Genomic DNA, 14609 nt, shown 5'->3' with positions numbered 1-14609 from the left:
TATACACACCATATAACACACTACTACACACCAAACACACACTACTACACACCACACAAACACTACTAGACTATACACACCATATAACACACTACTACACACCAAACACACACTACTACACACCACACAAACACTACTACACTATACACAACATATAACACACTACTACACACCAAACACACACTACTACACACCACACAAACACTAACACTATACACACCACACAAACACTACTACACTATACACAACATATAACACACTACTACACACCAAACACACACTACTACACACCACACAAACACTAACACTATACACACCACACAAACACTACTACACTATACAAACACGACTACACACTGTACAAAAACTAACACTATACACACTATACAAACACTACTACACTATAGACACCATACAAACAATACCACACTATACACACTATACAAACACTACTACACTATAGACACCATACAAAAAATACTACACTATACACACCCCACAAACACTACTACACTACTACATATCATAGTACACACTACTGCACTACTACATATCATAGTACACACTACTACACTACTACATATCATAGTACATACTACTACACTACTACACACCACACAAATATGACTATACACACCATAGTACACACAACTACACTATGCACACCACAGTACACACTACTACACTATACACACCATAGTACACACTACTACACAATACACACTGTAGTACACACGAGTACACTATACACACCATAGTACACACTACTACACAATACACACTGTAGTACACACAAGTACACTATACACAGCATAGTACAGAGTACTACACTATACGCACCGTAGTACACACTACTACACAATACACACCATAGTACACACTACTACACTATACACACCATAGTACACTCTACTACACAATACACACTGTAGTACACACGAGTACACTATACACACTGTAGTACACACTACTACACTATACACACCATAGTACACACTACTACACAATACACACTGTAGTACACACGAGTACACTATACACACCATAGTACACACTACTACACTATACACACCGTAGTACACACGACTACACTATACACATCATAGTACACACTACTACACTATACACACTGTAGTACACACAAGTACACTATACACACCGTAGTACACACTACTACACTATACACACCATAGTACACACGAGTACACTATACACACCATAGTACACACTACTACACTATACACACCGTAGTACACACGACTACACTATACAAACCATAGTACACACTACTACACTATACACACTGTAGTACACACAAGTACACTATACACCCCATAGTACACACTAATACACTATACACACCATAGTACACACTACTACACAATACACACCGTAGTACACACGACTACACTATACACACCATAGTACACACTACTACACTATACACACTGTAGTACACACAAGTACACTATACACACCGTAGTACACACGACTACACTATACACACCATAGTACACACTACTACACTATACACACTGTAGTACACACACGTACACAATACACACCGTAGTACACACGACTACACTATACACACCATAGTACACACTACTACACAATACACACTGTAGTATACACGACTACACTATACACACCATAGTACACATACTACACTATACACACCCCACAAACACTACTACACTACTACATATCATAGTACACACTACTGCACTACTACATATCATAGTACACACTACTACACTACTACATATCATAGTACATACTACTACACTACTACACACCACACAAATATGACTATACACACCATAGTACACACAACTACACTATGCACACCACAGTACACACTACTACACTATACACACCATAGTACACACTACTACACAATACACACTGTAGTACACACGAGTACACTATACACACCATAGTACACACTACTACACAATACACACTGTAGTACACACAAGTACACTATACACAGCATAGTACAGAGTACTACACTATACGCACCGTAGTACACACTACTACACAATACACACCATAGTACACACTACTACACTATACACACCATAGTACACTCTACTACACAATACACACTGTAGTACACACGAGTACACTATACACACCATAGTACACACTACTACACAATACACACTGTAGTACACACTACTACACTATACACACCATAGTACACACTACTACACAATACACACTGTAGTACACACGAGTACACTATACACATCATAGTACACACTACTACACTATACACACCGTAGTACACACGACTACACTATACACATCATAGTACACACTACTACACTATACACACTGTAGTACACACAAGTACACTATACACACCGTAGTACACACTACTACACTATACACACCATAGTACACACGAGTACACTATACACACCATAGTACACACTACTACACTATACACACCGTAGTACACACGACTACACTATACAAACCATAGTACACACTACTACACTATACACACTGTAGTACACACAAGTACACTATACACCCCATAGTACACACTAATACACTATACACACCATAGTACACACTACTACACAATACACACCGTAGTACACACGACTACACTATACACACCATAGTACACACTACTACACTATACACACTGTAGTACACACAAGTACACTATACACACCGTAGTACACACGACTACACTATACACACCATAGTACACACTACTACACTATACACACTGTAGTACACACACGTACACAATACACACCGTAGTACACACGACTACACTATACACACCATAGTACACACTACTACACAATACACACTGTAGTATACACGACTACACTATACACACCATAGTACACACTACTACACTATACACACCATAGTACACACTACTACACAATACACACTATAGTATACACGACTACACAATACACACTATAGTATACACGACTACACTATACACACCATAGTACACACTACTAGACTATACACACCGTAGTACACACGACTACACTATGCACACCATAGTACACACTACTACACTATACACCATATAATACACTACTACACTATACACCATAGTACACACTACTACACTATACACCATAGTACACACTACTACACTATACACCATAGTACACACTACTACACTATACACCATATAACACACTACTACACTATACACACCATAGTACACACGACTACACTATACACACCATAGTACACACTACTACACTATACACACCATAGTACACAGTACTACACTATACACACCGTAGTACACACTACTACACTATACACACCACACAAACACAACTACACTATACACACCACCAGGGTTGCAAAGGGGCAGAATTTTTCCGGACATTTTCAATGGTAAATTAAGCCCGGGAATTTGGGGGATTTTGCTTAAATTAATCAAAAACAGTTAGCTTATAACAGTGAACCTTTTTTTGTGGGATACACATAAGGCAATTCTAGGTCCTGTGGCATATTTTGGTTAAACTATCCCCAATTCAATGGAATTGCAACCCTCTGCATTCACAGTGCACTCTTCCATCACATGTACAGCTGATTCTCAAGATCTTGCACACTAATGAGATGCTATTGAGCACACACTACTACACTGTCTGAGCCAAGGACTACATGCTTTCTGGTAAGTGTTGATTACAGTACTGGGTGGGGTGAAGATATTTTATACAATACATAATTTTTTGTTAATAGTAGCCTACAGCAAAGTGTGTTTAAAACAGAGATCTTCTGTTGAATCTGACAATTAATCTTGATGGTTGTACAGTCGTCTCAAATAAAACTGTGAAGGACCTCGGCGTTACTCTGGACCCTGATCTCTCTTTTGACGAACATATCAAGACTGTTTCAAGGACAGCTTTTTTCCACCTACGTAACATTGCAAAAATCAGAAACTTTCTGTCCATAAATGATGCAGAAAAATGTATCCATGCTTTTGTTACTTCTCGGTAAAACTACTGCAATGCTCTACTTTCCGGCTACCCGGATAAAGCACTAAACTTCAGTCAGTGCTAAATACGGCTGCTAGAATCCTGACTAGAACCAAAAAATGTGATCACATTACTCCAGTGCTAGCCTCCCTACACTGGCTTCCTGTTAAAGCAAGGGCTGATTTCAAGGTTTTACTGCTAACCTACAAAGCATTACATGGGCTTGCTCCTACCTATCTCTCTGATTTGGTCCTGCCGTACATACCTACACGTACACTACGGTCACAAGACGCAGGCCTCCTAATTGTCCCTAGAATTTCTAAGCAAATAGCTGGAGGCAGGGCTTTCTCCTATAGAGCTCCATTTTCATGGAATGGTGTGAGAGACGCATGTGAGAGACCCATGTGAGAGACGCAAACTCGGTCTCAACATTTAAGTCTTTACTGAAGACTCATCCGGTGTCTTATCCGGTGTCCTGTGTGAATTTAATTATGCTCTCTCTAATTCTCTCTCTAATTTTCTCCCTTTCTCTCGGAGGACCTGAGCTCTAGGACCATGCCTCAGGACTACCTGGCATGATGACTCCTTGCTGTCCCCAGTCCACCTGGCCATGCTGCTGCTCCAGTTTCAACTGTTCTGCCTGCGGCTATGTAATCAAGACCTGATCACCGGACGTGCTAACTGTCCCAGACCTGCTGTTTTCAACTCTCTAGAGACAGCAGGAGTGGCAGGGATACTCTTAATGATCTGCTGTGAAAAGCCAACTGAGATTTACTCCTGAGGTGCTGACTTGCTGCACCCTCGACAACTACTGAGATTATTATTATTGGACCATGCTGGTCATTTTTGAACATTTGAACATCTTGGCCACATGCTTTACCTACTCATTTGCTGGATGCAGAGTTCAACAGAGTTCAAGTGAAGGTCAAGCAAATCATAGAGAAAGTAGACTGTATTGCAATCATCTCTGATGGGTGGTTGAATGTTCGTGGGCAAGGAATAATTAACAACATCATCTCCACCCCTCAACCAGTATTCTACAAGAGCACAGACACAAGGGACAACAGACACACCGGCCTCTACATTGCAGATGAGCTGAAGGCAGTCATCAATGACCTTGGACCACAGAATGTATTTCCACTGGTGACAGACAATGCTGAGAACATGAAGGCTGCTTGGTCTAAAGTGGAGGAGTCCTACCCTCACACCACACCCATTGGCTGTGCTGCTCATGCATGTAATTTGCTCAAATGTAAGATAAGAAATCCGTACTGCCCTGCCCACTTCGCTGTTGCTCCAAACAGAGGAAATTGCAGTTCTGAAATACATCAAAAAGTGTGAAGACTTCTCCCTGAAGACCATACACACCGCAGCATACATGTTGGACCCCAAGTACACTGGCAAGAGCATCCTGTCTGGTGCAGAGATCAACAAGGCCTATGATGTCATCACTACTGTGTCTCGCCCCCTTGACCTAGATGAGGGCAAGGTTCTTGGCAGTCTGGAGAAGTATACTTCCAAGCAAGGGCTTTGGGATGGAGAAGCAATATGGCAGTGGTGCCAACATATCTCATCAGCCACCTGGTGGAAGGGACTTTGTGGATCTGAGGCTTTTTCCCCTCCATCATCCTCCAAATCCCACCATCAGCCACCTCAGAGAGCAACTGGGCCTTGTTTGGGAACACACATGCCAAAGCCGTATGGAAGAGAGTTTACTCTGAGTCTGCAGTAAGACAGGTTTACGGTATGGAAAAGAGTTTACTCTTAGTCTGCAGTAAGACAGGCTTACGGTATGGAAAAGAGTTTACTCTGAGTCTGCAGTAAGACAGGCTTACGGTATGGAAAAGAGTTTACTCTGAGTCTGCAGTAAGACAGGTTTACGGTATGGAAAAGAGTTTACTCTGAGTCTGCAGTAAGACAGGTTTACGGTATGGAAAAGAGCTCTGACAGCCGATGCTTGAAGTTAGTGAGGGAGATATAAGTCTCCAACTTCTGTGAATTTTTGCATTTTCTTTACTGATCCAATGAACCATTGCATTTCTGTTCAAAATGTTGTATTAAGTCTGCCCAAATGTGCATAATTTGTTTATTAATAACTTTTCAAGTTCATAACTGTGCACTCTCCTCAAACAATAGCATGGTATTATTTCACTGTAGTAGCTAGTGTAAATTGGACAGTGCAGTTAGATTAACAAGAATTTCAGCTTTCTGCCCATATCAGACATGTCTATGTCCTGGGACATTTTCTTGTTACTTACAACCTCATGCTAATCACATTAGCCTACGTTAGCTCAACAGTCCCGAGGGGCACCCACCAATCCCGGAGAGGTTAAGAGAAGACTGGCACACTGCCCACAAATCAGGAGACTGAACGGCACTTCCTAATCTCCCGCCAAATGTATGACCATATTTGGGACACATATTAACCTCAGATTACCCAGACCCACAAAGACTTCTAAAACAAATCCAATGTTGATAAACTACCATATCTACTGGGTGGAATACCACAGTGTGACATCACAGCAGCAAGATTTGTGACCTGTTGTCACGAGTAAAGGGCAACCAGTGACGAACAAACACCATTGTAAAAAAACAAACATATTTATGTTTATTTTTCCTTTTGTACCTCAACTATTTGCATTTTGTTACAACCCAGTACATAGCCCTGATATGACATTTGAAATGTCTTTATTCCTTTGTGTAATGTTAACGTGTTCATTTTTTATTGCTTATTTCATTTTTGTTTATTATTTATTTCACTTGCCTCAGGAATGTAAGCACATGTTCCTCGTGCCTATAAAGCCCATTGAATTGACATGAATTGAATTGAGAGGTTGGAGGAACTCAGTGGTCTGTAACATTTCAACATTGTAGACAGAAAGTCAAATGATATTCAACGTTGTTTAACATACGACATTAAGAGGTTGAAACGACACCTTGTTACATGTGTATGTCACGCCCTGACATTAGATATTTTGGTTAGGTCAGGGTGTGACTAGGGTGGGTACTCTGGTGGTTGTATGTCTAGAGGTTTTGTAGGTCTAGGGTTGTTGTAGGTCTAGGGTTGTTGTATGTCTAGGGGTTTTGTAGGTCTAGGGTTGTTGTAGGTCTAGGGTTGTTGTAGGTCTAGGGTTGTTGTAGGTCTAGGGGTTGTTGTAGGTCTAGGGTTGTTGTAGGTCTAGGGTTGTTGTAGGTCTAGGGTTGTTGTAGGTCTTGGGTTGTTGTAGGTCTAGGGTTTTGTATGTCTAGGGTTGTTGTAGGTCTAGGGGTTGTTGTAGGTCTAGGGTTGTTGTAGGTCTAGGGTTGTTGTAGGTCTAGGGTTGTTGTAGGTCTTGGGTTGTTGTAGGTCTAGGGTTGTTGTAGGTCTAGGGTTGTTGTATGTCTAGGGGTTTTGTAGGTCTAGGGTTGTTGTAGGTCTAGGGTTGTTGTATGTCTAGGGGTTTGTAGGTCTAGGGTTGTTGTAGGTCTAGGGTTGTTGTAGGTCTAGGGTTGTTGTATGGCTAGGGTTGTTGTAGGTCTAGGGTTGTTGTAGGTCTAGGGTTGTTGTAGGTCTAGGGTTGTTGTAGGTTGTTGTAGGTCTAGGGTTGTTGTATGGCTAGGGTTGTTGTAGGTCTAGGGTTGTTGTAGGTCTAGGGTTGTTGTAGGTCTAGGGTTGTTGTAGGTCTAGGGTTGTTGTATGTCTAGGGGTTTTGTAGGTCTAGGGTTGTTGTAGGTCTAGGGTTGTTGTAGGTCTAGGGTTGTTGTAGGTCTAGGGTTGTTGTATGGCTAGGGTTGTTGTAGGTCTTGGGCTGTTGTAGGTCTAGGGTTGTTGTATGGCTAGGGTTGTTGTAGGTCTAGGATTGTTGTAGGTCTAGGGTTGTTGTAGGTCTAGGGTTGTTGTAGGTCTAGTGTTGTTGTATGGCTAGGGTTGTTGTAGGTCTAGGGTTGTTGTAGGTCTAGGGTTGTTGTAGGTCTAGGGTTGTTGTAGGTTGTTGTAGGTCTAGGGTTGTTGTGTGGCTAGGGTTGTTGTAGGTCTTGGGTTGTTGTAGGTCTAGGGTTGTTGTTGGTCTAGGGTTGTTGTAGGTCTAGGGTTGTTGTATGTCTAGGGGTTTTGTAGGTCTAGGGTTGTTGTAGGTCTAGGGTTGTTGTAGGTCTAGGGTTGTTGTAGGTCTAGGGTTGTTGTATGGCTAGGGTTGTTGTAGGTCTTGGGCTATTGTAGGTCTAGGGTTGTTGTAGGTCTAGGGTTGTTGTATGGCAAGGGTTGTTGTAGGTCTTGGGTTGTTGTATGTCTAGGGTTTTGTATGTCTAGGGTTTTGTATGTCTAGGGTTTGTATGTCTAGGGTTTTGTATGTCTAGGGTTTGTATGTCTAGGGGTTTTGTATGTCTAGGGTTTTGTATGTCTAGGGTTTTGTATGTCTAGGGTTTTGTATGTCTAGGGTTTTGTATGTCTAGGGTTTGTATGTCTAGGGTTGTTGTAGGTCTAGGGTTTTGTATGTCTAGGGTTTTGTAGGTCTAGGGTTTTGTATGTCTAGGGTTGTTGTAGGTCTAGGGTTGTTGTAGGTCTAGGGTTTTGTATGTCTAGGGTTGTTGTAGGTCTAGGGTTTTGTATGTCTATGGTTGTTGTAGGTCTAGGGTTTTGTATGTCTAGGGTTTTGTAGGTCTAGGGTTTTGTATGTCTAGGGTTGTTGTAGGTCTAGGGTTGTTGTAGGTCTAGGGTTTTGTATGTCTAGGGTTGTTGTAGGTCTAGGGTTTTGTATGTCTAGGGTTTTGTATGTCTAGGGTTTGTATGTCTAGGGTTTGCATGTCTAGGGTAGTTGTAGGTCTAGGGGTTTTTGTATTTCTATGTTGGCCTGATATGGTTCCCAATCAGAGACAGCTGTTTATCGTTGTCTCTGATTGGGGATCATATTTAGGCAGCCCTTTTTCCCACTTTCTGGTGTGGGATCTTGTCAATGTGTAGTTGCCTGTCAGCACTATTATGTGTAGCGTCACGTTTAGTTTTGTTATTTAGTTGGTTTATTCGGTGTTCTTTCAGTTAAATAAAAGAATGTATGCATACCACGCTGACCCTTATAAGGTACTCGTGACACTGTAACTACAGAACCTAAGTTAAGTGTCATAGAGACATACATTCCCTAAATAGTAAACTACTCTGACCAGAGCCCTATTGACTTACGTAAGGAATAGGGTGTTATTTAGGAGGCACACAATGAATCTGATTGAGTTGTACTGCGGAGAAAGAAGGCCAGGACCTCTGGGCTCAGATGTTTTTTTTTCTGTAGATATTGGATAGACAGATCTGCAACACATATTCAATATTAAAGGCCAGGACCTCTGGGCCCAGCTGGTTCTTTCTGTAGATATTGGATGTATAGATCTGCAACACACATTCAATATTAAAGGTCAGGTCCTCGGGGCTCAGCTGGTTCTTTCTGTAGATATTGGATACACAGATCTGCAGCACATACAGTATATTAAAGTGGCTGAGGGAAGTATGTGCCAATCTTTTGCTCTTGTCTTCTAGACTCTTTCCATCTATGTTGTTCAATTTTCTACTGGCAATATCAACCATTGTGAAGAGAGGATGACAAGCTTTGGTTGGTTGGTTGGGAAAATATATTGCTCAGTCTGAAATTGGAGCCGACAGAGGATATTAATAAAAATGTGCTTTTGTGGAAACTAAGGTTTGAAAACTTGCAAGGTAAGGTAACTACAGCTGCAAAAGGATTCAAATAACTTTTAAATAATAGCAACAGGTTTACATTTAATTTGTTTTTCATATAGAGAGACTGGCAAACCACACACACACGTACACACGCACGCACACACGCACGCACGCACACACACACACACACACACACACACACACACACACACACACACACACACACACACACACACACACACACACACACACACACACACACACACACACACACACACACACACACACACACACACACACACACACACACACACAAGCAAGTAGCATTGCATTTTACCGTTTTATTTGTTTTTGTTTAGTTATTTGGTTTGTCTGAGTGAGACCCAACTGTTAATCTAACAATAGATGTTGAGTGAAGGTGATTGGCTGGATGGAGGCAACAGCTTGTGTTGGTTTGAAAACATCAGCAGTCACTCTGAAGTGGTAACAGCAAAGACTACCATTATACACAATGCAGACAGACAAACAGACAGACAGACAGACAGACAGACAGACAGACAGACAGACAGACAGACAGACAGACAGACAGACAGACAGACAGACAGACAGACAGACAGATGCCCTCATTTCATCAATATGGACATTCTGCTGCATTATTGCATCATCACCAATCAACACATGTGAGGTCTCCAATCAAATTCAAATCAATTGTAGTAGTCACATAACCAGTTTACATCAGGTATACCAAGGTGCAGTGAAATGCTTCCTCAACATTACAGTACAGTTTACAACTGGTATAAAAGGTGCAGTGAAATGCTGAGGTGCTAACTATAATTGATGTAACTGTGCTTTAGTCGCTCTCAATAAGAGTGTCTGCTTAATGACTAAATGGAAAATGGGTAGTCAGTGCAAATCACTTCTAAGGTGCGTCTATACACTCTCTGGTGAAATCGTCTTTAAGGTGCAGGTCTGTTCAATCCGACCAGGTAGAGAGAGGAGGTCGCCACGAGCCCTTACCTGATGATAACGTACATGACCAGACAGTTACCCACCAGCCCCACCACGCAGACCATCATGTAGACCACAACGATGGTGATCTTGATGCCGGTGGGGAGGAAGGCGTAGGTCTCATTGTTGCCAATACTGAAGTTGTTCTGGAAAAGCAGAGAGTCGTTGTAGAAGTGGAAGGCTCTCAGGTCCAGGTCTGATCCACCAACCAAGGATTCGTTTAGGAACTCCATGACAAATGTCCTACCTGCCTGATGATGAGAGAGAGAGAGAGAGCACAATAACAGACAAGACATGAGATGAGGAAAGACGGATCTGTGACGTGCCAATTGATGGAGAGGCCTGCACGTGAATATTGCAGCTCCTCAGTGCTATTTCTCTGCACCCCAAAAAATCAACAACGTTTCGACTTTTACCGAAGTCGTCATCACGTGGGGAGACATCACAGGCAATGAAGTGTGCGTTGTATTTATTTTATTCAGTGCAGACAGGTCTGGTCTGTGTGTCTGTAACAGGAGACACAGACCGCGGTTTGCAAAGCCAACACTCCTACTAAATATGTGTGGTGTCATAAGGAGGCGCTGCGCAAACGTGGGCTGCCGAGTTCCTATAATAAATCAACGAGGTTTACCCGCAACAGTTCCAATACCCAAGGGATGCATATGTGTGATGATAGGAGTAGATACATACAAGCTACTTTAACATCAACATACGTGTTTCACACCGGTCGAGCTGGAGAATGTAAGGTGCCCAAATATAGGCTACATTTCTATGCAGAAAACAGCATTCTCACACACGGACAGTATCAGACAGCAAGCAACAGCAGCAGCGCCATACCGTTATTCGAGATGCTATTCCAACGATCTGTTATGAGTCCTTCCCGCGCTGGCCTCCGGTTCCTTCCCAGAAGTTGCTTAATTTTGCTTTTAGGCAGTTGGCTGCTTTCCTATGTTGTATGTTGTTTATCTCAGTCTCTTGCTCGCTGTCCCGTTTTCCACAGTTGCCAGCGCAGCGATACAGATTTACGTTGGTGTAGGTCTAGGATAGGATCATTATTTTTTTCCCACCCTCCCCTCAACAACATACGAACTGTAGAGTGACGAGTGGTCTAAATCTAGCCGGTTCCTCTCATACTTTTCGAATCGGTTCGTTCATCAGACAAGGAGAAAGATCTCGGTTTCCTCTCTCCTTCTTCCCTCGATCCCTCTACGCGCGTCCTCTCTCTATCGGATCACGCACGGTGCGCGAGACCTGCGTGTCTGGAGATATGCGGTTTGTGTTGCTGTAGCGAAATGATGTGTCTACGATGTCTCTTACGGGACACTTTTAAATGTCTCCATTAGCTAGACTACAAAAGTGATTGATCTACACATTCTGAGTCTACTACTACAGCGTGTGTAGTCTCCACTAAATACATTGCGTTTACTAATAGGTGTGAGGTAGGCTTGGAGTTGATTCTAGGTATATGAAGTCAGGCCCTTATCTCAAAGTCTAAGATAGTGTGCGTCGGTGAGTGCCGTGCACGTACACAAAACAATTATCCGCTGACATTCCCACTAGATAGATACAGAAGACAGGCAGGCTGTCTGTCATGTGTGCCTTACTCTGAGACGCTGTAGGCTACAGCATGTGTGCCTTACAATGAGGCGCGGACAGCCTGTCCTATCTGTCCCGTGTGCCTTACTCTGAGGCACGGACAGCCTGTCCTATCTGTCCCGTGTGCCTTACTCTGAGGCGTGGACAGCCTGTCCTATCTGTCCCGTGTGCCTTACTCTGAGGCGTGGACAGCCTGTCCTATCTGTCCCGTGTGCCTTACTCTGAGGCGTGGACAGCCTGTCCTATCTGTTCCGTGTGCCTTACTCTGAGGCACGGACAGCCTGTCCTATCTGTCCCGTGTGCCTTACTCTGAGGCGTGGACAGCCTGTCCTATCTGTCCTGTGTGCCTTACTCTGAGGCGTGGACAGCCTGTCCTATCTGTTCCGTGTGCCTTACTCTGAGGCATGGACAGCCTGTCCTATCTGTCCCGTGTGCCTTACTCTGAGGCGTGGACAGCCTGTCCTATCTGTCCTGTGTGCCTTACTCTGAGGCATGGACAGCCTGTCCTATCTGTCCCGTGTGCCTTACTCTGAGGCGCGGACAGCCTGTCCTATCTGTCCTGTGTGCCTTACTCTGAGGCACGGACAGCCTGTCCTATCTGTCCCGTGTGCCTTACTCTGAGGCGTGGACAGCCTGTCCTATCTGTCCTGTGTGCCTTACTCTGAGGCACGGACAGCCTGTCCTATCTGTCCCGTGTGCCTTACTCTGAGGCACGGACAGCCTGTCCTATCTGTCCTGTGTGCCTTACTCTGAGGCACGGACAGCCTGTCCTATCTGTCCTGTGTGCCTTACTCTGAGACGCTGTAGGCTACAGCACAGATATCTTCTATCCATATTCCATTATATAATTTTCTATTCTATCCTACAATATCCTATTAAATTCTATTCTGCTCTATTCTATTATATGCTATTCTATCCTATTCTATTCTATGCTATCCTATGCTATCCTATCCTATTCTATTCTATTCTATTCTATTCTATCCTATCCTATCCTATCCTATTCTATTCTATTCTATCATATTCTATCCTATCCTATGCTATCCTATCCTATCCTATCCTATCCTATTCTATTCTATTCTATTCTATCCTATCCTATCCTATCCTATTCTATCCTATCCTATTCCATCCTATTCTATCCTATCCTATCCTATCCTATTCTATTCTATCCTATCCTATCCTATCCTATTCTATTCTATCCTATCCTATCCTATCCTATCCTATTCTATTCTATCCTATTCTATCCTATTCTATCCTATCCTATTCTATTCTATCCTATCTTATTCTATTCTATCCTATCCTATCCTATCCTATCCAATTCTATTATCTCATATCCTATCCTATCCTATCATATCCTATTCTATTCTATTCTATCCTATTCTATTCTATCCTATTCTATTCTATCCTATCCTATCCTATCCTATCATATTCTATTCTATCCTATTCTATTCTATTCTATCCTATTCTATTCTATTCTATCCTCTCCTCTCCTATCCTATCCTATCCTATCCTATCCTATTCTATTCTATCCTATTATATTCTATCCTATTCTATCCTATCCTATTCTATTCTATCGTATCCTATTCTATCCTATTCTATTCTATTCTATTCTATCCTATCCTATCCTATTCTATCCTATTCTATCCTATTCTATCCTATCCTATCCTATCCTATCCTATTCTATTCTATCCTATTATATTCTATCCTATTCTATCCTATCCTATTCTATTCTATCGTATCCTATTCTATCCTATTCTATTCTATTCTATTCTATCCTATCCTATCCTATTCTATCCTATTCTATCCTATTCTATCCTATCCTATTCTATCCTATCCTATCCTATCCTATCCTATTCTATCCTATTCTATCCTATCCTATTCTATTCTATCGTATCCTATTCTATCCTATCCTATTCTATTCTATTCTATCCTATCCTATCCTATCCTATTCTATCCTATCCTATTCTATCCTATTCTATTCTGTCCTATTCTATTCTATCCTATCCTATCCTATCCTATCCTATCCTATTCTATTCTATTCTATCCTATCCTATCCTATCCTATTCTATCCTATCCTATTCTATCCTATCCTATCCTATCCTATTCTATCCTATTCTATTCTGTCCTATTCTATTCTATCCTATCCTATCCTATCCTATTCTATTCTATTCTATTCTATCCTATCCTATTCTATCCTATCCTATCCTATCCTATCCTATCCTATCATATCCTATCCTATCCTATTCTATTCTATCCTATCCTATTCTATCCTATTCTATTCTATCCTATCCTATCCTATCCTATTCTATCCTATCCTGTCCTTTCCTATCCTATTCTATCCTATCCTATCCTATTCTATCCTATCCTATTCTATTCTATCCTTTCCT

The 14609-nt window shown here is 42.0% G+C and overlaps 1 protein-coding gene across 1 annotated transcript in view; it reads right to left on the bottom strand.

The window, feature by feature from the left end:
* The window catches only part of LOC135527690 (nociceptin receptor-like), a 67708-nt gene extending 55867 nt beyond the window's left edge, over nucleotides 1–11841 (bottom strand). The window contains exons 1-2 of the mRNA XM_064956191.1: nucleotides 11467–11841; nucleotides 10639–10880 (exon numbers count right to left, since the gene is read on the bottom strand). Coding sequence (XP_064812263.1) covers nucleotides 10639–10862 — 224 coding nt within the window. The 5' untranslated portion in view covers nucleotides 10863–10880; nucleotides 11467–11841. The remainder of the gene's footprint in view (nucleotides 1–10638; nucleotides 10881–11466) is intronic.
* Nucleotides 11842–14609: the final 2768 nt, after the last annotated feature.

The sequence above is a fragment of the Oncorhynchus masou genome, chromosome 33 (assembly GCF_036934945.1).
Source record: "Oncorhynchus masou masou isolate Uvic2021 chromosome 33, UVic_Omas_1.1, whole genome shotgun sequence".
Classification (NCBI taxonomy): Eukaryota; Metazoa; Chordata; class Actinopteri; order Salmoniformes; family Salmonidae; genus Oncorhynchus; species Oncorhynchus masou.
Note: the sequence above shows the minus strand (reverse complement) of the source record. Positions and strands in the feature narration are given on the sequence as shown.